The sequence below is a fragment of the Eschrichtius robustus genome, chromosome 4, assembly GCF_028021215.1.
Source record: "Eschrichtius robustus isolate mEscRob2 chromosome 4, mEscRob2.pri, whole genome shotgun sequence".
Lineage (NCBI taxonomy): Eukaryota > Metazoa > Chordata > Mammalia > Artiodactyla > Eschrichtiidae > Eschrichtius > Eschrichtius robustus.
Window position 1 is genome coordinate 37,388,550 of NC_090827.1, and position 25,753 is coordinate 37,414,302.

The following is a 25,753-nucleotide window of genomic DNA, read 5'->3' on the forward strand; positions in this document are numbered from 1 at the left end:
CCACAACGCCATGAGATTAGAAATGAATTACAGGGAAAAAAACGTAAAAAACACAAACACATGGAGGCTAAACAATACGTTACTAAATAACCAAGAGATCACTGAAGAAATCAAAGAGGAAATAAAAAAATAGCTAGAGACAAATGACAACGAAAACACGACGATCCAAAACCTATGGGATGCAGCAAAAGCAGTTCTAAGAGGGAAGTTTATAGCTGTACAAGCCTACCTAAAGAAACAAGAAAAATCTCAAGTAAACAATCTAACCTTACACCTGAAGGAACTAGAGAAAGAAGAACAAACAAAACCCAAAGTTAGCAGAAGGAAAGAAATCATAAAGATCAGAGTGGAAATAAATGAAATAGAAACAAAGAAAACAATAGCAAAGATCAATGAAACTAAAAGCTGGTTCTTTAAGAAGATAAGCAAAATTGATAAACCATTAGCCAGACTCATCAAGAAAAAGAGGGAGAGGACTCAAATCAATAAAATTAGAAACGAAAAAGGAGAAGTTACAACAGACATCGCAGAGATTACTACAAGCAACCCTATGCCAACAAAACGGACAACTTGGAAGAAATGGACAAATTCTTAGAAAGGTATAACCGTCCAAGGTTGAACCAGGAAGAAATAGAAAATACGAACAGACCAATCACAAGTAATGAAATTGAAACTGTAATTAAAAATCTTCCAACAAATAAAAGTCCAGAACCAGATGGCTTCACAGGTGAATTCTATCAAACATTTAGAGCAGAGCTAACACCCATCCTTCTCAAACTTTTCCAAAAAATTGTAGAGGAAGGAACACTCCCAAACTCATTCTATGAGGCCAACATCACCCTGATACCAAAACCAGACAAAGATACTAAAAAAAAAGAAAATTACAGACCAATATCACTGATTAATATAGATGCAAAAATCCTCAACAAAATATTAGCAAACAGAATCCAACAATACATTAAAAGGATCATACACCATGATCAAGTGAGATTTATCCCAGAGATGCAAGGATTCTTCAATATATGCAAATCGGGCTTCCCTGGTGGCGCAGTGGTTGAGAGTCTGCCTGCCGATGCAGGGGACACGGGTTCGAGCCCTGGTCTGGGAAGATCCCACATGCCACGGAACAACTGGGCCCATGAGCCACAACTACTGAGCCTGTGTGTCTGGAGCTTGTGCTCCACAGTGAGAGGCCCGCACACCGCGATGAAGAGTGGCCCCCGCTCACCACAACTGGAGAAAGCCCTTGCACAGAAATGAAGACTCAACACAGCCAAAAATAAATAACTAAATAAATTTGTTAAAAAAAATTATAAGCAAATCAATCAATGTGATACACCACATTAACAAATTGAAGAATAAAAACCATATGATCATCTCAATAGATGCAGAGAAAGCTTTTGACAAAATTCAACACCCATTTATGATAAAAACTCTCCAGAAAGTGGGCACAGAGGGAACCTACCTCAACATAATAAAGGTCATATATGACAAACCCACAGCAAACATCATTCTCAATGGTGAAAAACTGAAAGCATTTCCTCTAAGATCAGGAACAAGACAAGGATGTCCACTATCACCACTATTATTCAACATAGTTTTGGAAGTTCTAGCTATGGCAATCAAAGAAAAAGAAATAAAAGGAATACAAACTGGAAAAGAACAAGTAAAACTGTCACTGTTTGCAGATGACGTGATAATATACATAGAGAATCCTAAAGATGCCACCAGAAAACTACTAGAGCTAATCAATGAATTTGGTAAAGTTGCAAGATACAAAATTAATGCACAGAAATATCTTGCATTCATATACACTAATGATGAAAAATCTGAAAGAGAAATTATGGAAACACTTCCATTTACCATTGCAACAAAAAGAATACAATACCTAGGACTAAACTTACCTAGGGAGACAAAAGACCTGTATGCAGAAATCTGTAAGACACTGATGAAAGAAATTAAAGATGATACCAACAGATGGAGAGATATACCATGTTCTTGGATTGGAAGAATCAATATTGTGAAAATGACTATACTACCCAAAGCAATCTACAGATTCAATGCAATTCCTATCAAATTACCAATGGCATTTTTTATGGAACTAGAACAAAAAAATCTTAAAATATGTATGGAGACACAAAAGACCCCGAATAGCCAAAGCAGTCTTGAGGGAAAAAAACGGAGCTGGAGGAATCAGACTCCCTGACTTCAGACTATACTACAAAGCTACAGTAATCAAGACAATATAGTACTGGCACAAAAACAGAAACATAGATCAATGGAACAAGATAGAAAGCCCAGAGATTAACCCACGCACCTATGTTCAACTAATCTATGACCAAGGAGGCAAGGATATACAATGGAGAAAAGAGAGTCTCTGCAATAAGCGGTGCTGGGAAAACTGGACAGCTACATGTAAAAGAATGAAATTATAACACTCCCTAACACCATACACAAAAATAAACTCAAAATGGATTTGAGACCTAAATGTAAGACCGGACACTATAAAACTCTTAGAGGAAAACATAGGAAGAACACTGTTTGACATAAATCACAGCAAGATCTTTTTTGATCCACCTCCTACAGTAATGGAAATAAAAACAAAAATAAACAAATGGGGCCTAATGAAACTTAAAAGCTTTTGCACAGCAAAGGAAACCATAAACAAGACGAAAAGACAATCCTCAGAATGGGAGAAAATATTTGCACACGCATGAACAGAAAAAGGATTAATCTCCAAAATATATAAACAGCTCATGCAGCTCAATATCAAAAAAACAAACAACCCAATCCAAAAATGGGCAGAAGACCTAAATAGACATTTCTCCAAAGAAGACATACAGATGGCCAAGAAGCACATGAAAAGCTGCTCAACATCACTAATTATTAGAGAAATGCAAATCAAAACTACAATGAGGTATCACCTCACACCAGTTAGAATGGGCATCATCAGAAAATCTACAAACAACAAATGCTGGAGAGGGTGTGGAGAAAAGGGAACCTTCTTGCACTATTGGTGGGAATGTAAATTGATACAGCCACTATGGAGAACAGTATGGAGGTTCCTTGAAAAACTAAAAATAGAATTACCATATGATCCAGCAATTCCACTACTGGGCATATACCCAGAGAAAACCATAATTCAAAAAGACACATGCACCCCAGTGTTCATTGCAGCACTGTTTACAATAGCCAGGTCATGGAAGCAACCTAAATGCCCATCGACAGACGAATGGATAAAGAAGAAGTGGTACATATATACAATGGAATATTACTCAGCCATAAAAAGGAATGAAATTGAGTCATTTGTTGAGACGTAGATGGATCTAGAGACTGTCATACAGAGTGAAGTAAGTCAGAAATAGAAAAACAAATATCGTATATTAATGCATGCATGTGGAACCTAGAAAAATGGTACAGATGAACCGGTTTGCAGGGCAGAAGTTGAGACGCAGATGTAGAGAACAAACGTATGGACACCAAGAGGGGAAAGCTGCTGGGGGGTGGGGATGGTGGTGTGCTGAATTGGGCGATTGGGATTGACATGTATACACTGATGTGTATAAAATTGATGACTAATAAGAAAGAACCTGCGGTATAAAAAATAAATAAAATAAAATTCAAAAATTCAAAAAAAACCGCCTAAATAATTCTGAAATAATCAAAATCAATTATATGGCAAATAAAGGACTATAGTGGTTCAGGGTATGAGTTTGAATACCACTGCCCCCTGGAAGCTTGGAGACCTGGCATAGGTTACTCAAACCCTCTGAGCCTCGGGAAAAGGGGAATTGTGTGATATCACATAAGGGTATGGATATTAAGAATGGCTGTACCACTTTATATAGATGGCACTTGCTTCCCCTGCCAGGTACTGTTCTAAGTGCCTTCCATATATTAAGTCAACATTCACAGCAACCTTATGAGGTGAGAAAATTGAAGTCCTTAGAAGGTAAGTATCTTGTCTCAGGTCACAGATCTTGTTAGGGAGAAAACTGGGCTTTTAATCCAGTATGGTCTCAGAGTTAGTACTTTTCATTATTATATACACTGTCTCTCAAAAAGATTCAGACAAGGTGTATCAACACAGTGTGAGAATGTCACTACCCTCAAAAATGATAGATCCTACTCATGATCAAAACTGCAATTATAACTGGAGAAACAAGCCTTTTTCATACTGCTTCTAAAGGAGAATCTGCGTAATAAAAGATAAAGTCAGGAGAGAATAAACCAGAAGTCCATTATGATGAATGCATTTCACGAGTAATAGCCCTTGAATGAGATACTTTTATTTTAGACTTTTTCCTCTTCTTTCCCTCTTCTTTCACATAGCCAACCTATTGCTAGATTTCCATATTTCCTTCAGAATTACTCTTGGGATTGTCCATTCTTCACCTGAGGGACCTAACGGAGGCATCGCAGCTGCATTAATAAAACAAGAATTTGGAGCAAGAGAGGTGAATGTTAGTGCCAGCAGATAAGAGCCAACTGTTATAACAAAGTTTCTTTGAATTGACATATTTTAATTGCTCTTCAAATCCCAAATCACTTGACTCTGCGTTGGCTGTGAAGATAGGAATCAGCGTTAGCAGATTGTGGTGACTGGGCTAAGATGGCGGTCAGGTCCTGGAAGAGGAAGAAGTTAAGAGGCATTTCTCTTCCCAGTCACTGCCTTGTGCATTGACTAAGTCCTGCAGTCCTGGAGCCATTCTGTACAACATGCTATGCGAAGGTGAGGATCAAATAAAAACAGAAGTTTAAAATTCTGCAAATTTCTCCCGTATAAGCAAGAAACACATTATACTCACTTTTTCGTTGTAGATGTCTCCAAGCATTGTACTTGCTCTCACAAAATCTAGGCTTTGAAAATTGTTTCTTGCAATTTTCACAACTTTTTTCAAGTATCTGACTGCTTCTGCCATCTGTCCTTGGCTAGAAAAAATAAAATAAGACACTATTGGAGTGTCATCTCATTTAATATCACAGTAAAGAGAAGAGTTTTTTGTGTCTTTGCTTTAGAAAGTGTAAGACAGTTATCAGGATAATGAAATGTAAAGTGTATATTTTAAAAATATGCAGCTCGTCTTTGATGGAGTATACAGTGAGTTAGAACTTAAGCCTTTAAACTCTTATGCATCACTGGTAGGATTGTAAAATAGTGCAGCTGCTTGGAAAAACAACTTGTCAGTTCTTCAAAAAGTATAATATACAGTTACCATATGACCCAAGAATTCCACTCCTACGTATATACCCAAGAGAAATGAAAATACATGTCCACACAAACACTTGGACATGAATGTTCATATCAATGCTATAATAATAGCTAAGAAGTGGAAACAATCCAAATGTCTATCAATTGACTGGATAAGCAAAATGTGCTGTATTCGTATGGTGGAACATTATTCAGCCACAAAAAGGAATGCAGTAGTGATACATACTACGACGTGGATAAACCTTGAAAATATGCGAAGTGAAAGACGCCAGTTACACAAAAAACCCCACATATTGTATGATTCCATCTACATGAAATGTCCAGAACAGGCAAATCTGTAGAAACAGGAAGTAGGTTAGTAATTACCAGAGGCCATGCAGGTGCGGGTGGGGGAATTGGGAGCGGCTGCTAATGGGTGTGGGTTTCTTTTAGAAGTGAAGAAAATTACCTGAAATTAAATAGTGGCGATGGCTGCACAACTCTGTGAACATACTAAGAACTACTGAATTGTAGACTTTAAAAGGAGAAATGTATGGTATATGGATTAAATCTCAGTAAAGCTGTTATTTTTTAAAAAAAATAAAACCTCTAAAAAGGTTGAAAATTTCCACATTCCTTTGCAGATGAAACCAGTTCTTTGAGGGGAGTCATATGCGATTCACATAATACCTTCTGGAGGTATTAGAACAAATATGATGAAAATAGAGGACTCTGAAATCTCCTAACCAGGATTCAAGGAAGGAAAGATAAAGCCTGAAGATGGAAGGAGCCTGGCTCCTGGCACAAGAATCTGGCAAAGGGCAAGAATTTACATAACAAGAAATAAGACTTTATTGTCATACGTCACTGAGATTTTGGCGACTGTTAGCACAGCTCAAATAACCCAGAATGACTAAAACAAGTTTGGCTATTTTTTTTTTCTTTCATAAAGAATAGAGGGGTCAGATCATTATACTGTACATCATTATACTGTAAAATTAGTGCTGTATGTCAATAACATCTCAATAAAACTGGAAGAAAAAATAATAAAGTACTTGTATCTAGAATATTGAACAAACAAACAAATAAATAACACGTGGGGAGCATCAGCCAAAAAAAATAAAAGAAAGGCACATCATTTTAAAGATTTCAATGAATTATATTCAGAAACTTCTATTATTTGAATTCGGCTCTCATTTTACAAATCTGAGTCCCAAATACTCATTAGTTCCTCATGATCTGAATGCTACCCCAAAGATATACAAATCTTAGTTTCATAGGAGTAAGAGCTAAACAGTAAAATAAGAAGTGGAAAGAGTCTAAAAATTTCTCTAAAGGAGCTAATTATGTGAAAGCCAGTCTAAAGAGACGGGCTCTTTTCTTCTAGGAGCAAGTTGTAGTGATGTTCTATGTGAAGAACACTTGGGGGCCTACAACATTAAGAACCAAGGTGAAAAATCCTTGAGCAACCAAAGAGACAAACAATAATTTTTGAAAACAGCTCCATCCAAGGTATCATAAGCTGTGACTGCCTTTTGCAGAGGTAGTTGAAGCCAAAGTCCCGCTCAAGGGACATTTGACTGCTGGTTCAAAGACTGCTGATTCAGAGCCACAAAGAATTAAAACGTTACGGACAAAGCAAGAAGTGATTTCAAAATAATGGCTCCAAATTAAGCATGCTGAAGAAGTTCAATATCTGTTGAATGTCTGGCTTTTTTTTTTTTTTTTTTTTTTGGTCAATCCCTAAAAAAGAATGGTAGATCTAAGATGATATGCAATTCCATTATTAAATCATGTCAGAACTGTTGAAATTGTTTTATTAAAGTGACAAAATCCAGAATTTAGAGATTTTTAAAATAACAAAAACCCCTGTAATTGTGTTCTTCAATGGAGCATAATAAAGGAAAAACTCTTACTCCTGCACGTGTCTGAATCCCTAGAACTACCTCTCTTTGCTTTCATAGGTCAACAGTTCCCAGTGAGCATCTGTGCCACGACCCTTAATAGATCACAAGATGAAATTCTGAAAGGAAGAGGTTGTTTAACAATTGAGCTGATTCTTGCATGGGCATTTCTTTATGTTTATAGGGCAAGGATTTATTCATAGGAGCTCGAGATAGGATGGTGTCAAATATGGCATATGGAGAAGCTTTGCTACAAATTTTTAAATTATTGCAACTATAGAAAAATCTAGCAACTCTAATACATACTTCACTGATTCTAAAACACCTACTTTCCCATATTTTAACATTTCTGAAATCGGGATCCCTTAGAACAGGTGGCATCTTATAATCTCTGTCAGACAGGGAGCAGTCAAGTCATAGCTGTTGCTGGATTTGTCCATGTTTCTGGTTATGACTTGCAATTGCAATGCCTTGATCTTTCTGTCAACAACTATTAAAGGATAATTTCAGAAAGAAATATGAGGATGGGTTGTTTTCTAAAAACCTTTCACTGAAATTCTGGAAGATAAGAGAGTACTAGCTTCAAGATTGGTAGACTGAGTGTCCATGACTTGGAAGAAATACTGGAGGGGGTACTGGGGCACTATTTTAAGAAAGGCTACATAGCACCAACGTTCTTGATGACACAAAAGATAATATGGATGAGGAAAAAAAGATAGTGACAATTCTGAGTTTAAAAGTGATTCAGAAGAATTGGACTTTGAATGCAAAGATGTTTGAGGAGTATAATAACCTTACTTTGTTTATATTTTCTTTTTACGTGAATTCTCAAGAGTCGTAAAAAATACCTATGTGTGAGTCTAAAATAGCTCTTTTATTAAGTATAAGATCAAAATTCTAAGCAATAGGAAACTATTACATCACAGTTTAGTTTGAATATTTTTCTTCCTTGGGTATGCAGGGTGTGTAGTCCAATAAAAAAAAGTTAGATTCAGTGAAATCTGAAAATAAAGCTACTCGTTCAGTATAGTGGATTAGGTTAGTTCATTGGTTAATAAATTTTTGATTAAAATTTTCTAGGAAGTTTAAAATTCACATTCAATTTATACGTGTATACATGATATGACTAGGACATATGAGATTGAACAACTCTAAAACTGGTCTAATTACTTTATAGTTCTAATAAATTTCTATCTGTACTGACTCAATTTAATTTTATGCAAAAATTAACTTACCTAATTTTTTGTTTGTGTTTATGTCATATGTGTATAGCCATAAAGCAATCAAATATTCAACACTGTTCCGTTTGTATGCTGGGCATCAAAATATTAACAGTTCTAACCTTACACATTTATTTGTGAAATGGCCCTCATTTTCCTGGTTGCAGTTAAAATAGCAAATTTAACATTCACACAAATCTCTGAGCAACTAGAACTCACTACAGAATCATTTTTTCCAAGAATATCTATAATCAATAATCAATGAGCATTACCATATGCAATAAATAGTTGGAAAAGCACTAAGAAGTAAGATAAAAGGTAATATTTGGTTTTTAGTGGTAAGAACTTGAGATTTGTCACACCAGAAATGGTCAGTATATGGAATAAATAAGTTCATGCAAAAACATTTTCATACATTTAGAATTTTCATAAAATAATCCCAAGAATGGGGTGCATATGTTAGCATCACTACTGGGAAAATTAAATTTGTTTGGCTGTTTTACAAATTCAAATAAAATAGGTTGGGAAATTATGCTTATAACCAAGGAAGAATTATCTAAGATTAGAACTCATATTTAACTTGGAAAAAATGTCAAACTGCCGTGAAACACTGACTGAAATGAAGTATTTTGTCTAAGTGCTATTATTCTATAACCCGTATGGAAATAAACACAGCAGCTCTGAGGAAAAACTGCATATCATTAGTCCACAGTCTTTGATCTATACTAAGCACTTAATAAAATTAGTCTTTAAATGTCAAAAAAAGAGGGGCGAATTGTATGGTTATTTAAAAGGATAAAACCTTTAAAAAGTTTCTATCCGCAGAGCTGGGTCTCTGGCAAGGACAGAGAAAGGGCATAGGCAGCCTTGTGACGAAGCGGACCGTGGAACAAACGTGCTGTGACAAAGGCACATGCGTGACGCTGGGACTGATTCACAGACAGGAAGGCTGTTCCAACAGCGAGAGGCCAGGGGCAGCTTCCTGCAGGAGCTGGGGAGGAGAGCAGCGGCCATGGGGGGGTCTCCTTGGAGATGTGATGCTTCTGCCCTCTCCAGGGGACTGGAATGTTCCACCTGACTGTTCCACAAAGGAATGGAAGTGAAAACAGGCAGCAGGTCCCTTTTGCCTATTAAACTAACATGAAAATGTATTTAGCGGAAATACCTAGTGCTGGCAACAGTGTAATGAAATTGGCATTCTTGTATATCTCTGGAAGCATCTCGTTAACCAGCAAATGGGAATAATAATAATAAATAATAATAATAATGAATTGGAAAGTATCAGTTAACACACCTGAGGAGCTATTATAAATTTTTCTTTCATTGGGCTCTGCAATCAGACATGTGGAAATCTGTCCTAATGGGTGTTGTTTTAAATAGAAGGGGAATGATGTTCACCACTGCATTCGTCTGCAAACAAGTGGAATCAAAATAGATGTCAAAGAATGGTTATGTAAATTGATTCTAACAACGCAGTGGTTAGTGGCCTTTAAAATATTTTTTTCTGAAGAAATTCAGCCACCTGCAAATAAAAATCTTAAGATATGTTAAGTTAAAAATCATGACTCAAATTTTACTAAGTATGTTTGCAAATATCTAATAAAGAATAAACACTGGGGGAAAATACTGGAAGGAATTACAACAAAATAACAGTGCTGTCATTAAGATGAAAAAAAAAAGTTTATGAAAGCTGAATGGTAGTTTGTTCTTGCAAGTGTCACTCAGTGGTGAAATCTCAGGTATCACTAAAATCACCTATACAAGTGGCAAAATGCTTAGAAAGACATACAGGTTCTAGCAGAGTTCTTGGCATGTATTAGGCCTTCATGTATTTCTGAATAAAGAAACAGTCGAAAATTTGAGAAGGGAAACACTTATGTACTACACATAAAAGTTAAGCTTCCAGGTAAGTCATTGGAGAACCTGTCATTGGATATTTGGAGACCATCACTGTAAACTCCTGTCTCCTGGATATCTCAGTAACATCAAGAACATCTTTTTATTTTGGGAACATCTTTGAGAGACTATCAAACACCCTAGAATGTTCTCATGACTGGGGAATATGGTTCCTGCCCCTAAGCAGTTTCACTGTTTGGAGAGATTAATTTATACATTCATATGAGGGATTAACTGTGATAAGTACTATGAACTGTCTGTAGTGCTTTGAAACCTGGAGCACATCCATTTGAATATCTTTGCAAGAGCAGGTCTAGTGTTTGTGGGGTAAATTTGGTCTTAAAAGGGAGCCAAAAGGATATGGAGCCAAATCTAGTGAATACAATGGGGATCTCAAAGCATCAATAGAAATTTGAAAAATTGTAATATGCATTGTGGGAGATATCTCTGAACTGCATAAAAGGTTTAGTGTGCTTATAGAGTCACAGGCTCTTTGCTCCACTCCATCTTTCTTCCTCTTCCACCCTTACCCAGGTCTTCAGCACAGGTTGGGGGTCACTGCTGTTAACCACCCATCTTTCTCCAAATGTTTCTCCCTGTCCAGTGCCTGGCACTCCCAGCCAGTCTCTTATTCTCTCATTTTTCCTATATCTCTCATTTTCTCGGTATCTTACTGACACTGAGGTCTCTGCTTACCCAAAGTTGGCTGTTTCCAGGGTTGTGTCCAAGGCCTTTCTCTCCCCTCCATTAAATGCTTCTACGGGCAACTTCATATACTGCTACGGTATGTCCTAATTCCTATATGCACATGCCTGGCACATCTATATTTCTAGCCCTGATTTCCCCCTGTACTTCACATCCATATTTCCAATTGTCCAGACATACAAGGCATGCAAAGGAAGACAGTCCCCTCCAAGTGATGTCATCTAATGATGAGAATGATGGCATTTTGGGAATTAATCATCAGGAAACCCTTTCATAGTATAGCGGTATAAAGTGTTCACAAGTAATTTAATGTATTTTGTTCTAAAAATGGGATTACCCAGAGAGATTATTTTCTATGTTTTCTAAATGTGTCTCTAGATCCTTTTGGCTGTTTTCAAAGATCAAGCCCACCTCTCAATCAGTGATGTGTGGCTATAGGAGCTATTCAAAAGGATATGCGACAGCTCAGAAAGTATTTCAAAAGAGTTTGATTTTAAGCAGGTAGTGGCAGGATTAGAGGTATAAACTTGCACAACTTCCCAAGATTTGATGAGAACAACATTCATTTTCATAGATAAGCTGTGGTATGCTTGTGAAAATAAATTAAATTGCTTTAAAATCACTATGTGTGCTATGGTGGATATTAGAAAGATCTAAGCTTGAATCCCAGTTTGGCCTCTTAGATGAATAACTTTGATGACATCTGCTCTCTTTCTCAGCTTGTTTCCTCATTTTTTTTTGTTTCCTCATTTAAAAAATGGCCATAAGTTACTGTGAGATGAAAAACTACATATATGTATAACCTGGCACATAGGAACAATTCAATAAATGACAGCTAGTTATTATTATTACTTCTCAGTGAAATAAAAAGCTATCATATCCATAGCTCTCTACTTGGTATTATCTGCCACTAGCTGATAGAAAAGTCAATTTAGCTAAGCATTACTTTTTGAAAGTCTTCCATTATGCAATGAATTAAACACCATAATTTGAACACACACTCTGCAAGACAGGCACATAAAGCCTTGGTGTCTATTTTCTAGGGGGCACAGTCAAAGAACTAACACTTTTTGTTTACTTGAGTATCAGGTACTGCCAATGCATTCTTTTTTCCTTTCTTATTAGTAAAAGGATGCTCTACATATCAGAAGTGGAATGGAATTTTATATTCCCAAAGTTGTGAATACTGCTTTTTATGATTCTGTTCTCACCTTTTCATAACAACATTATGAATAATCTTCTTCCACACTTAGGCATAGTTCAATTCTCCAGAAAAATTATGAATTGTTTGAGGAATATTTCAAATGCAGACATGGAGTAAAATATCATGAGAGGTGCACTCATTAATTTAAAATTTGTTTTGTGGAACAACTAAAATGGTATTGAGAGAGCTCAAGAGTATAAAAAATTAGTAAACAAAATAGTTATTTTACTTAGAATTTTAAGCAAACTTGCGGATTTCTAGGACTAAATTTATCATATTAGTGTTACCTCTCAAAGATCTTTCTTGTACTGTAATATTCAAGAAAAACTTGATGAAATAAGAAAAAAGTAGAGACTTTGCATAGCATTTTAAAACTGTAGGGGAAGATTACTATTTTTATTCAGTAAAAGTGGATTCACTGAAGCTTATTTATGTTCATGTTTCTAATAGCTGATCTATTTTTTTTAACATCTTATTTTAAATTTTTTTTATTTTTTAACATCTTTATTGGAGTATAATTGCTTTACAATGTTGTGTTAGTTTCTGCTGTATAACAAAGTGAATCAGCTATATGTATCCATATATCCCCACATCCCCTCCCTCTTGTGTCTCCCTCCCACCCTCCCTATCCCACCCCTCTAGGTCGTCACAAAGCACCGAGCTGATCTCCCTGTGCGATGCAGCTGCTTCCCACTAGCTATCTATTTGGCATTTGGTAGTGTGTATATGTCCATGCCACTCTCACTTCGTCCCAGCTTACCCTTCCCTGTCCCCATGTCCTCAAGTCCATTCTCTACGTCTGTGTCTTTATTCCTGTCCTGCCCCTAGGTTCATCAGAACCATTTTGGTTTTTTTTTAGATTCCATATATATGTGTTATAAAAGCTGATCTATTTTTGATGGAAGAACATTTTGGATTAGGTTTGGCTGGCTGAGGATTGTTAAATCACAACATACACAAACAAAAAAACGAGTTCAGTGAACAAGAAACACAACAGCATAAATAAAACTATTGCTGGGTGAGTCAAGTTGTTTTTCTCACAAAGGAGCAACAGATCTCCAAAACATCCAGAATTATCTGGAACTTGTTCTAACAAATAATGCTAGAGAAAAAGGCTTCCTATTATAAATTATATGCCCCACTCAACGAATGTACAGTGCTGTAGCCAGGAAAGTTGTTAATATAGCATCTGAAATATAAACATTATATGCTGCTTAAAGGATTTCCAAATTTAAAAGTTAGCAATAGATTTAGAAACCAGTCTTTCTTTGGAAGGGGATGAATCAAATATTTTCTTACAGAAAAGCTACAGATTATTTGTATAAGTTAAAGGACAAGGTTAAAATGTTAGACAAATATTAATTCCAGTTTTCTATATGCAGTGCACAGGTGCAACTTGAACAGCATATTATATGGTATAATCATTAAATTCATTCAACCAGACCTTAGAGAGTTAAAAACATATATTCTGAGGAACAGGACTCCTCGGTCCAAAGAATGAGAATGAAACAGTGCAGAATATTTGTGTATCAAGGTGATTCCAGTTTCCAACTGGGAAAACAGGACTGTTAACACCCACATCCCCTGACAACTGTCCAATTATGTATATCACACTTGGCCTACTGTTTGCAGTAGAAGTAATCAATAAAGGATGTGGTTGAGTGAACATAGATTTTGGTTGAACCAATGCATGAAAACTTAATCATTTACTCAGAGAGAAGAAATCAAATAGAGCAGAGATGAAACAGCCACTGAGGGGTTTGTTGATTGTGCCACCAAGTTTGTGGGCCACAGATGAAAGTAATAAGGCAAATGGAATCAGTGACAGGAGAAAATGTAAAAAGCTATTCTTAATTTCATGAATTAATAGAAATGTTTTGATGTATTTTGGGGGGTCATTTTTAGGAAATTTCACATCAAAGCCTGGATGTTCCATTTTAAAGAATATATGAAAATTACTAGGGCATGTCGTTTCTCTCAAGCAAGAAGAAATTAATTTTCAGCTATAACAGAAAGGGTAATTTTCACACTAGAAACTTTGTACTGATTGATTTAAAGATCTCCACTGTGGAAAACTTTCTAGGAAATAACTTAACCCGAGTTCGCAAGAAAATTTAACAATTGGTAAGGAATAAACCCAGAGATGGGCTAGTTGTGACCAATATGTCTTGAACGACTCTCATTTTTGTGATTTTCCCCCTAGATTCTTTTTAAAAGTCATCCTGATTATTTGGAGACTTGTAGCATTTCAGTAAATGAGGCAAAAAAAAAAAAAAAAAAAAAATGCCATAAGGAAAATAAGGATTTTTCCCTCTGTATTTACTCAAATTGTTTACCTATGTAATAATAATATTTAGTTGGTAATTTCTCAACTCACTATCTCTTTGTTTTATGGACCATAATTCTGGCTTTTATAGCTGTGTCATAGGCAATTTTTCTCATTTTAGAACACCAACCTTTTTTTTTTTTTCACCAGTATTCCAAGTAGGAGGGGAAAAGACATTGTAAATGCTTATTTTTCTGTTATGCTACTTAAACCCTTCTGCAATTAATATAATTCAGACCAATAGCAAAAATAACAAACCCTGCTCACTATTGAAACCTTCATCAATAACCCTAATGCCAGGGCTGAGCCTAGCCTTACCAAATGGGCAACTGTATTACCAAGTCCTGAGTCTTGAGGGAATGTGGCATGTTTTTCAATTGAAGGCTTAGTATAAATTCTTATAACCATTTTAGAAGCTTCCAGCATTACAGCTTATTCACCTTTCATGCGTGCTCTGCTGATGGCCTTAAACACACACTTATCCTAGACATGGCTATCCTCTTCCATTTCCTTTAAAGAGATAAAATATGTTTATAGAGATAGGACTCCCATTAGTGAAACTTGTGCAATTGCACAGGGTAGGAGAGAGAGATTTAGAGGCGATGCTAAGCTTCATATGCAGCTTGATTTATTTTTCAGTCACCACAACAATAATTTCCTCTATTTTGGTTGTGCTCCATTTCTTGCATGTTACTGCTAATCTGGGGACAGTTTAGGACGATGAAAGGGATATATGTGTGTGTGCGCATTTGTGCATTTGTGTGTGTGTGCATGTGTCAAAGAACACCAAGCACTTGAAGCAAAATTTTCTAAAAATGACCACAAAATGTATATCAAAATACTTCTGGTAATTAGTGGACTCAATTTAATAAGGCTTATCAGATATCTAGGGTGCTGTTGTCTACATGTATATAGAACTTTTGTTTTTGAAACATCTGTTTCTGAGTTATTGTGCACAAATGGTGAAAGGATATGCTGAGGTTTACACTCCCCTGAGTGCTCCTCCAACTACAGCAACAATGCTGCAAAATGGCAGATTTGGACTGGAAATCCTGTGGTGGCCTTGGGACACTATTTCCTTATGACCTCAGAGGAAGCTTTTCCTGTGCTCTTTTGTGCATTACATAACATTATACAATTAAGAACCCATGCCTACCATACAAATCATTGATGGCTTCATTGGTATTTTAGTAGATGGGAATTCTTACAAGTGGAATTCACTTCATTTGGTATAAAAGTGAGACGGGGATACATTTTCTTGCCCATTATATGTTTGCCCCAAGGCAGGTTGCTAGATTGTTGAGAGTGTTGGAATATAATCATCCCCATTCCTACCAGAAACATACCCTACTTCATGATATATCACACATAGCTGGATCCGAAGGGCTCCAATCAACATGGTGGAATAGAAGGACGTAGAGCTCACCTCCTCCCACAAATACATCAAAAATACTTCTACATGTGGAAAAATTCTGACAGAATACCGACTGAGTGCTGGCACAAGATCTCGGACAGTCAAAATTGCAAGAAAGATCACCATGTAACCATGCAGGATGAAAGAAAAAAAAGAGAAAAATAGGAATTGTGACAGGACCTGTGCTTCTGGGAGGGAGCTGTGAAAGAGGGAAGGTTCCTTCACCCTGGGAAGCCTCCTTCATGGGTGAGAAGATAAGCTGGGACAGGAAGGGAACTTCAGAGGTTCAGAGAAGAGTGCAGCAACCAGCTTGCAGCAGGCAGAATAGAGAGAGCTACACAGATAGTCCGTGTCACCTCACTGCACTCCCCAGCCCAATATGCACATTTGCTGGTGTGCACAGGGGCTGGGTGCTGAAACTCAGGCTTCAGAAGACAGACCCAGGAAGAGGACTGGGGTTGGCTTCACAGAGATAGCCTGAAGGGGATAGAGTGTGGGACAGGCTGCAACTGGGGGGGGGGGTGTATGCAGAAGGAGCCTGGGCCCTCCATAAAAGTGAAATACCACTGTTAACAGGCACATGAAGGGAGGGGCAGAGCCCACGCTATAGTAGCCTCATTCTTGGAGGGCTCACAGCTGGTGTGGCTCCACCTCTACGAGCTCTGGGAGCATGCAAGCAGGTTGCCCACACATGGAGGCTGGGCTGAAATCAGAGCCGATCCCCATGGGCCATGCCACTATGGAAGCAGGGCTGAAATCTGAGTCCTCTCCTTGTGGTTGTGTGATCTGTGGATTTATGCCACTGCTGCCACCACTGGCTTTATAAACTCAGTGCCTGTGGGTCATCCAAGTAGATTACATGTGCTCCCGTGTCTGGGGCAGATCCAGAGTTAGAAGATGTGGGCTTTGTGAATGCACACACATGGAGACAGGGCAAGGGTCTGGGCTGCTTCCATAGCTCCCATGGCATGTCCAGGTGCGTGACCACTGTGGTCCTGATACGTGACTTCAGTGGATCTGTGACTACAAATCTGCACTGGTGGCTTTGTGAACACAGTGCCTGAGGGACACCAAAGCCTGCATTCCACAGTTGAGGTGGAGCTGAGGGCAGTGTCCAAAACAGCGTACTTTGTGAACCCACACAGCGGATGACAGGCAACACCACAGAGCACACTTCCTGGTGGGCAGCTCCTGTGGAGGAATACTCAGTGGCTCCTCTCACAGTGGGAGTGCTCCAGTCCTGCAGAGAGGACCCAAATAAACAAAATAAGAATGAAAGAGGTGAAATAACAACTGATACCGCAGAAATACAAAAAAACATAAAAGAATACTATGAACGATTATATGCCAACAAATTTGACAACCTAGAAAAAATGAACAAGTTTCTAGAAGCATACAGCCCACCAAAACTGAATCAAGAAGAAATAGATACTTTGAACAGACTGATCACTAGAAGTGAAATAGAATCTGTAAAACAAAACAAAACAAACTCCCTGCAAACAAAAGTCCAGGACCAGATGGCTTCACTGGGGAATTCTACCCAAACATACAAAGAACTCATACCAATCCTTCTCAACCTCTTCCAAAAGACTGGAAGGAGGGGACACTCCCAAAGTCATTCTATGAAGCCTGATACCAAAACCAGATAAAGACACTAGCAAAAAAGAAAATTACAGGCCAATATCTTTGATGAATATAGATGCAAAAATTCTTAACAAAATATTAGCAAACCAAATCCAACAACACATAAAAAAGGTCAAACATCATGATCAAGGTGGATTCCTCCCATGGTCACAAGGATTGTTTAACATATGCAAATCAATCAATGTGATACACCATATCAACCAAAAAAAAAGACAAAAACCACATGATCACCTCAATAGATGCAGAGAAAGCATGTGATAAAATTCAACATCCGTTCATGATAAAAAGTCTTACCAAAGTGGGTATAGAGGGAACATATCTCAACATAATAAAAGCTATTTATGACAAACCCACAGCCAACATAATACTCAACAATAAAAAGCTGAAAGCCTTACTGCTAAAATCTGGAATAAGACAAGAATGCCCACTCTCACCACTTCTGTTCAACATACTATTAGAAGTCCTAGCCACAGCAATCAGACAAGAAAAAGAAATTAAAAGTATCCAAATTGGAAGGGAACAGGTAAAATTGTCAGTATCTGCAGATAACATGTTACTCTATGTAGAAAACCCTAAAGACTCCACATAAAAACTACTAGAACTGATGAACAAATTCAGAAAGGTAGCAGGATACAAGATTAACATACAGAAATCTGTTGCATTTCTTTACAATAACAATGAAATATCAGAAAGTAGAAGTTAAAAAAAAAATCCCTTTTAAAATCACATCAAAAAATAAAATACTTAGGGGGACCTTCAAGATGGTGGAGGAGTAAGATGTGGCGATCACCTTCCTCCCCACAAATACATCAAAAATACACCTATGTGTGGAACAACTCCTACAGAACACCTACTGAACACTGGCAGAAGACCTCAGATTTCCCAAAAGGCAAGAAAATCCCCACTTACTTGGGTAGGGCAAAAGAAAAAAGAAAAAACAGAGACAAAAGAATAGGAACTGACCTGCACCTCTGTGAGGCAGCTGTGAAGGAGGAAAAGTTTGTACACACTAGGGAGCCCCTACACTGGCAGAGACGGGGTGTGAGTGGGGGGGGGGCAAGCTTCAGAGCCATGGAGGAGAGTGCAGCAACAGGGGTGCAGAGGGCAAAGCAGAGAGATTCCCACACAGAGGATCAGTGCTGACCAGCACTCACCAGTCTGAGACGCTTATCTCCTCACCAGCCAGGGCGGGTGGAGGCTGGGAGCTGAGGCTCAGGCTTCAGAGGTCAGACCACAGGAAGTGGACTGGGGTTGGTTGGCTGTGTGAAGACAGCCTGAAGGGGGCTAGGGCATCACAACTAGCTGGGAGGAAGTCAGGTAAAAAATCTGGACCTGCCAAAGAGGCAAGAGATCATTGTTTTGGGGTGCACGAGGAGAGGGGATTCCTTCCCTCTGTGCCCAAAGAAGGCAGAGCACCACCTAAGCAAGTTCCAGAGATGGGCGTGAGCTGCGGCTATCAGCTCGGACCCCAGAGATGGGCATGAAATGCTAACGCTGCTGCCACTGCCACCAAGAATCCTGTGTGCAAGCACAGGTCACTACCCACCCCCTACCACCCCCAGGAGCCTGTGCAGCCCGCCACTGCCAGGGTCCCAAAATCTAGGGACAATTTCCCTGGGAGAACACATGGCACACCACGGGCTGTTGCAATGTCACTTCAGCCTCTGCCGCTGGAGGCTGGCCCTGCATTACAATTATGACTACAGTACCCCTCCATCTCCCCAGCCTGAGCGAGCAAGAGAGCCCTAACCAGCCGCTGCTTTAACCTCCACCTGTCTGAGCGGGGAACAGATACCTGAGGGTGACCTACATGCAGAGGTAAGGCCAAAACCAAGGCTGAACCCCAGGAGCTGTGTGAACAAAGAAGAGAAAGGGAAATTTCTCCATGTACCCTCAGGAGCAGCAGATTAAATCCCCACAATCAACTTGATGAACGCTGCATCTGTGGAATACCTGAAGAGACAATGAATGTTCCCAAAAATGAGGTGGTGGATTTTGGGAGCAACTGTAGACGTGGGGCTTGCTGCCTGTGACTGATTTGTTTCTGATTTTTATGTTTATCTTAGTTTACTTTTTAGTGCTTGCTATCATTGGTGGATTTGTTTATTGGTTTGGTTGCTCTCTTCTTTTTTAAAAAAAATTAAAATTTTTAAAATTTTAAAATTTTTTATTTTTTAAATTTTATTACTTTTTAAATTTATTATTTATTTATTTATTTTTTTCTTCTTTTTTTTCCTTCCTTTTCTTCTGAGCCATGTGGCTGAAAGGGTCTTGGAGCTTTGGCCACGTGTCAGGCCTGAGCTTATGAGGTGGGAGAGCCGAGTCCAGCACATTGGACCACCAGAGACTTCCTGGCCCCACGTAATATCAATCAGCGAGAGCTCTCCCAGAGATCTCAACCTCAACGCGAAGACCCAGCTCCACCCAATGGCCAGCAAGCTCCAGTGCTAGATACCTCATGCCAAACAACTAGCAAGATAGGAACACAACCCCACCCATTAGCAGAGAGGCTGCCTAAAATCATAATTAGTTCACAGACACTCCAAAACACACCAACAGACTCGGCCCTGCCCACCAGAAAGACAAGATCCAGTCCCACCCACCAGAACAGAGGCACCAGTCCTTTCCACCAGGAAGCTTACACAAGCCACTGAACCAACCTCACCCGCTGGGGGCAGACATCAAATACAACAGGAACTACAAACCTGCAGCCTGAAAAAAGGAGACCCCAAACACAGTAAGTTAAGCAAAATGAGAAGACAGAGAAGTACACAGCCATTGAAGTAGCAAGGTAAAAACCTACCAGACCAAACAAATGAAAAGGAGATAGGCAGTCTACCTGAAAAAGAATTAGGAATAATGATAGTAAAGACAATCCAAAATCTTGGCAATAGAATGGAGAAAATACAATAAATGTTTAACAAGGACCCAGAAGAATTAAAGAGCAAACAAAGAATGATGAACAACACAATAAACGAAATTAAAAATTCTCTAGAAGGGATCAATAGCAGAATATCTGAGGCAGAAGAATGTATAGTGACCTGGAAGATACAATAGTGGAAATAACTGCCACAGAGCAGAATAAAGAAAAAAGAATGAAAAGAATTGAGGAAAGTCTCAGAGACATCTGGGACAACATTAAAGGCACCAACATTCGAATTACAGGGCTCCCAGAAGAAGACGAGAAAAAGAAACGGTCTGACAAAATACTTGAAGAGATTTAGTTGAAAACTTCCCTAACATGGGAAAGGAAATAGTCAATCAAGTCCAGGAAGCACAGAGAGTCCCATACAGGATAAATCCAAGGAGAAACATGCTAAGACACATATTAATCAAACTATCAAAAATTAAATACAAAGAAAAAATATTAAAGCAGCAAGGGAAAAACAACAAATAATATACAAGGGAATCCCTATAAGGTTAACAGCTGATCTTTCAGCAGAAACTCTGCAAGCCAGAAGGGAATGGCAAGACATATTTAAAGTGATGAAAGGGAAAAACCTGCAGCCAAGATTTCTCAACCCAGCAAGGACCTCATTCAGATTCGGCAGAGAAATTAAAACCTTTACAGACACACAGAAGCTAAGAGAATTCAGCACCACCAAACCAGCTTTAAAACAAATGCTAAAGGAACTTCTCTAGGCAGGAAGGACAAGAGAAGGAAAAGACCTACAATAACAAACCAAAAACAATTAAGAAAATGGTAATAGGAACATGCATATCGATAATCACCTTAAATGTAAATGGATTAAATGCTCCCACCAAAAGGCACAGACTGGCTGAATGGATACAAAAACAAGACCCATATATATGCTGTCTACAAGAGACCCACTTCAGACCTAGGGACACATACAGACAGAAAGTGAAGGGATGGAAAAAGATATTCCATGCAAATGGAAATCAAAAGAAAGCTGGAGTACCAATTCTCATATCAGAAAAAGTAGACTTTAAAATAAAGACTATTACAAGAGACAAAGAAGGACACTACATAATGATCAAGGGATCAATCCAAGAGGAAGATATAACAATTGTAAATATTTATGCACCCAACATAGGAGCACCTCAATACATAAGGCAAATGCTAACAGCCATAAAATGGGAAATCGACAGTAACACAACCATAGTAAGGGACTTTAACACCCCACTTTCACCAATGGACAGATCATTCAAAATGAAAATAAATAAGGAAACACAAGCTTTAAATGACACATTAGACAGGAAGGACTTAATTGATATTTATAGGACATTCCATCCAAAAACAACAGAGTACACTTTCTTCTCAAGTGCTCATGGAACATTCTCCGGGATAAATCATATCTTGGGTTACAAATCAAGCCTTGGTAAATTTAAGAAACTTGAAATTATATCAAATATCTTTTCTGACCACAATGCTATGAGACTAGATATCAATTACAGGAAAAAAAGTTAAAACTTACAAACACATGGAGGCTAAACAATACATTACTAAATAACCAAGAGGTCACTGAAGAAATCAAAGAGGAAATCAAAAAACACCTACAAACAAATGACAATGAAAACACAATGACCCAAAATCTATGGGATGCAGCAAAAGCATCTCTAAGAGGGAAGTTTATAGCAATAAAATCCTACCTCAAGAAATGAGAAAAAATCTCAAATAAACAGCCTAAGCTTACACCTAAAGCAATTAGAAAATGAAGAACAAAAAAACCCAAAGTTAACAGAAGGAAAGAAATCATAAAGATCAGTTCCTAAATAAAAAAGAAATGAAAGAAAGAATAGCAAAGATCAATAAAACTAAAAGCTGGTTCTTTGAGAAGATAAGCAAAATTGATAAACCATTAGCCAGACTCATCAAGAAAAAAAGGGAGAAGACTCAAATCAATAGAATTAGAAATGAAACTGACACTGCAGAAATACAAAGATCATGAGAAACTACTACAAGCAACTATATGCCAATAAAATGGACAACCTGGAAGAAATGGACAAATTCTTAGAAAAGCACAACCTTCCGTGACTGAACCAGGATGAAATAGAAAATATGAAAAGACAAATCACAAGCACTGAAACTGGAACTGTGATTAAAAATCTTCAAACAAACAAAAGCCCAGCACCACATGGTTTCACGGGCAAATTCCATCAAACATTTAGAGAAGAGCTAACATCCATCCCACTCAAACTCTTCCAAAATATAGCAGAGGGAGGAACACTCCCAAACTCATTCTACAAGGCCACCATCACCCTGATACCAAAACCAGACAAAGATGTCACAAAGAAGAAAAGCAACAGGACAATATCGCCGTTGAACATAGATGCAAAAATCCTCAACAAAATACTAGCAAACAGAATCCAACAGCACATTAAAAGGATCATACACTATGATCAAGTGGGGTTTATCCCAGGAATGCAAGGATTCTTCATTATACGCAAATCAATCAATGTGCTACACCATATTAACAAATTGAAGGATAAAAACCAAATGATAATCAATAGATGCAGAAAAAGCTTTTGACAGAATTCAACACCCATCTATGATAAAAACTCTCCAGAAAGTGGGCATAGAGGGAACCTACTTCAACATAATAAAGGCCGTATATGACAAACCCACAGCCAACATCGTTCTCAGTGGTGAAAAACGGAAAGCATTTCCTCTAAGATCAGGAACAAGACAAGGTTGCCCACTCTCACCACTATTATTCAACACAGTTTTGGAAGTTTTAGCCATGGCATTCAGACAAATAAAAGAAATAAAAGGAATCCAAATCAGAAAAGAAGAAATAAAACTGTCACTGTTTGCAGATGACATCATACTATACATAGAGAATCATAAAGATGCTACCAGAAAAGTACTAGAGGTAATCAATGAATTTGGTAAAATAGCAGGATACAAAATTAATGCACAGAAATCTCTTGCATTCCTATACACTAACAATGAAATAGCTGAAAGAGAAATTAAGGAAACACTCTCATTTACCATTGCAACAAAAAGAATAAAATACCTAGGAATAAACCTACCTAAGGAGACGAAAGACCTGTATGCAGAAAACTATAAGACACTGATAAAAGAAATTAAAGATGATACAAACAGATGGAGAGATATACCATGTTCTTGGATTGGAAGAATCAACACTATGAAAATGACTATACTACACAAAGCAATCTACAGATTCAATGCAATCCCTATCAAACTATCAATGGCATTTTTCACTGAACTAGAACAAAAAATTGAATAGTTTGTATGGAAACACAAAAGACCCCGAATAGCCAAAGTAATCTTGCGAAAGAAAAACGGAGCTGGAGGAATCAGGCGCCTAGACTTCAAACTATACAAAGCTACAGTATTCAAGACAGTTTGGTACTGGCAGAAAAACAGAAATATAGATCAATGGAACCGGATAGAAAGCCCAGAGATAAACCCATGCACATATGGTCACCTTATCTTTGATAAAGGAGGCAAGAATATACAATGGAGAAAAGATAGCCTCTTCAATAAGTGGTGCTGGGAAAACTGGACAGCCACATGTAAAAGAATGACATTAGAACACTCCCTAACACCATACACAAAAATAAACTCAAAATGGATTAAAGACCTAAATGTAAGGCCAGACACTATAAAACTCTTAAAGGAAAACATAGGCAGAACACTCTATGACACGAATCACAGCAAGATCCTTTTTGACCCACCTCCTAGAGAAATGGAAATAAAATAAAAAATAAACAAATGTACCTAATGAAACTTAAAAGCTTTTGCACAGCAAAGGAAACCATAAACAAGACGAAAAGACAACCCTCAGATGAGAGAAAATATTTGCAAACGAAGCAACTGACAAAGGATTAATCTCCAAAATATACAAGCAGCTCATGCAGCTCAATATCAAAAAAACAAACAACCCAATCCAAAAATGCATGGTAGAGCTTAATAGACATTTCTCCAAAGAAGATATACAGATTGCCAACAAACACATGAAAGGATGCTCAACATCAGTAATCATTCGAGAAATGCAAACCAAAAGCACGATGAGGTATCACCTCGCATAAGTCAGAATGGCCATCATCAAAAAATCTACAAATAATAAATGCTGGAGAGGGTGTGGAGAAAAGGGAACCCTCTTGCACTGCTGGTGGGAATGTAAATTGATACAGCTACTATGGAGAACAGTATGGAGGTTCCTTAAAAAACTAAAAATAGAACTACCATATGACCCAGCAATCCCAGTACTGGGCATATACCCTGAGAAAACCATAATTCAAAAAGAGACATGTACCACAATGTTCATTGCAGCCCTATTTGCAATAGCCTGGACATGGAAGCAACCTAAATGTCCACTGACAGATGAATGGATAAAGAAGATGTGGCCCATATATACAATGGAATATTACTTAGCCATAAAAAGAAATGAAATTGAGTTATTTGTAGTGAGGTGAATGGATCTAGAGTCTGTCATACAGAGTGAAGTAAGTCAGAAAAAGAAAAACAAATACCATATGCTAACACATATATATGGAATCCAAAAGAAAAATGGTTCTGATGCACCTAGGGGCAGGACAGGAATAAAGTCGCAGAGGTAGAGAATGGACTTGAGGACACAAGGGGACTTCCCCCTTGAGGGGGAAGGGTAAGCTGGGACAAAGTGAGAGAGTGGCATTGACATATATACACTATCAAATGTAAAATAGATAGCTAGTGGGAAGCAGCCATATAGCACAGGGACATCAGCTCGGTGCTTTGTGACCACCTAGACGGGTGGGATAGGGAGGGTGGGAGGGTGACGCAAGAGGGGTGGGATAGGGAGGGTGGGAGGGTGACGCAAGAGGGAGGAGATATGGGGATATATGTATATGTATAGCTGATTCACTTTGTTATAAAGCAGAAACTAACACACCATTGTTAAGCAATTATACTCCAATAAAGATGTTAAAAAATATATAAAGCTTATCATACTAGCAAAAAAAAAAAAACACAACAAAACAAATATCCTATGCTAACACATATATATGGAATCTAAAAAAAAATGGTTTTGATGAACCAAGGGGCAGGACAAGGATAAAGATGCAGGCATAGAGAATGGACTTGAGGACATGGGGAGGGGGAAGGGTAAGCTGGGATGAAGTGACAGAGTAGCACTGACAATATACACTACCAAATGTAAAATAGATACCCAGTGGGAAGCAGCTGCATAGCACAGGGAGATCAGCTCCGCACTTTGTTAAGACCTAGAGGGGTGGGATTGGGACAGTGGGAGGGATTAACAAGAGGGAGGGGGTATGGG

General features: G+C 38.1%; 1 protein-coding gene across 1 annotated transcript in view; it reads right to left on the minus strand.

Moving 5' to 3' along the window:
- Nucleotides 1-25,753, minus strand: part of TTC29 (tetratricopeptide repeat domain 29) — a 260,172-nt gene that overhangs the window by 110,384 nt on the left and 124,035 nt on the right. The window contains exon 8 of the mRNA XM_068542081.1: nt 4,809-4,932. Within this exon, the coding sequence (XP_068398182.1) occupies nt 4,809-4,932 (124 nt within the window). The remainder of the gene's footprint in view (nt 1-4,808; nt 4,933-25,753) is intronic.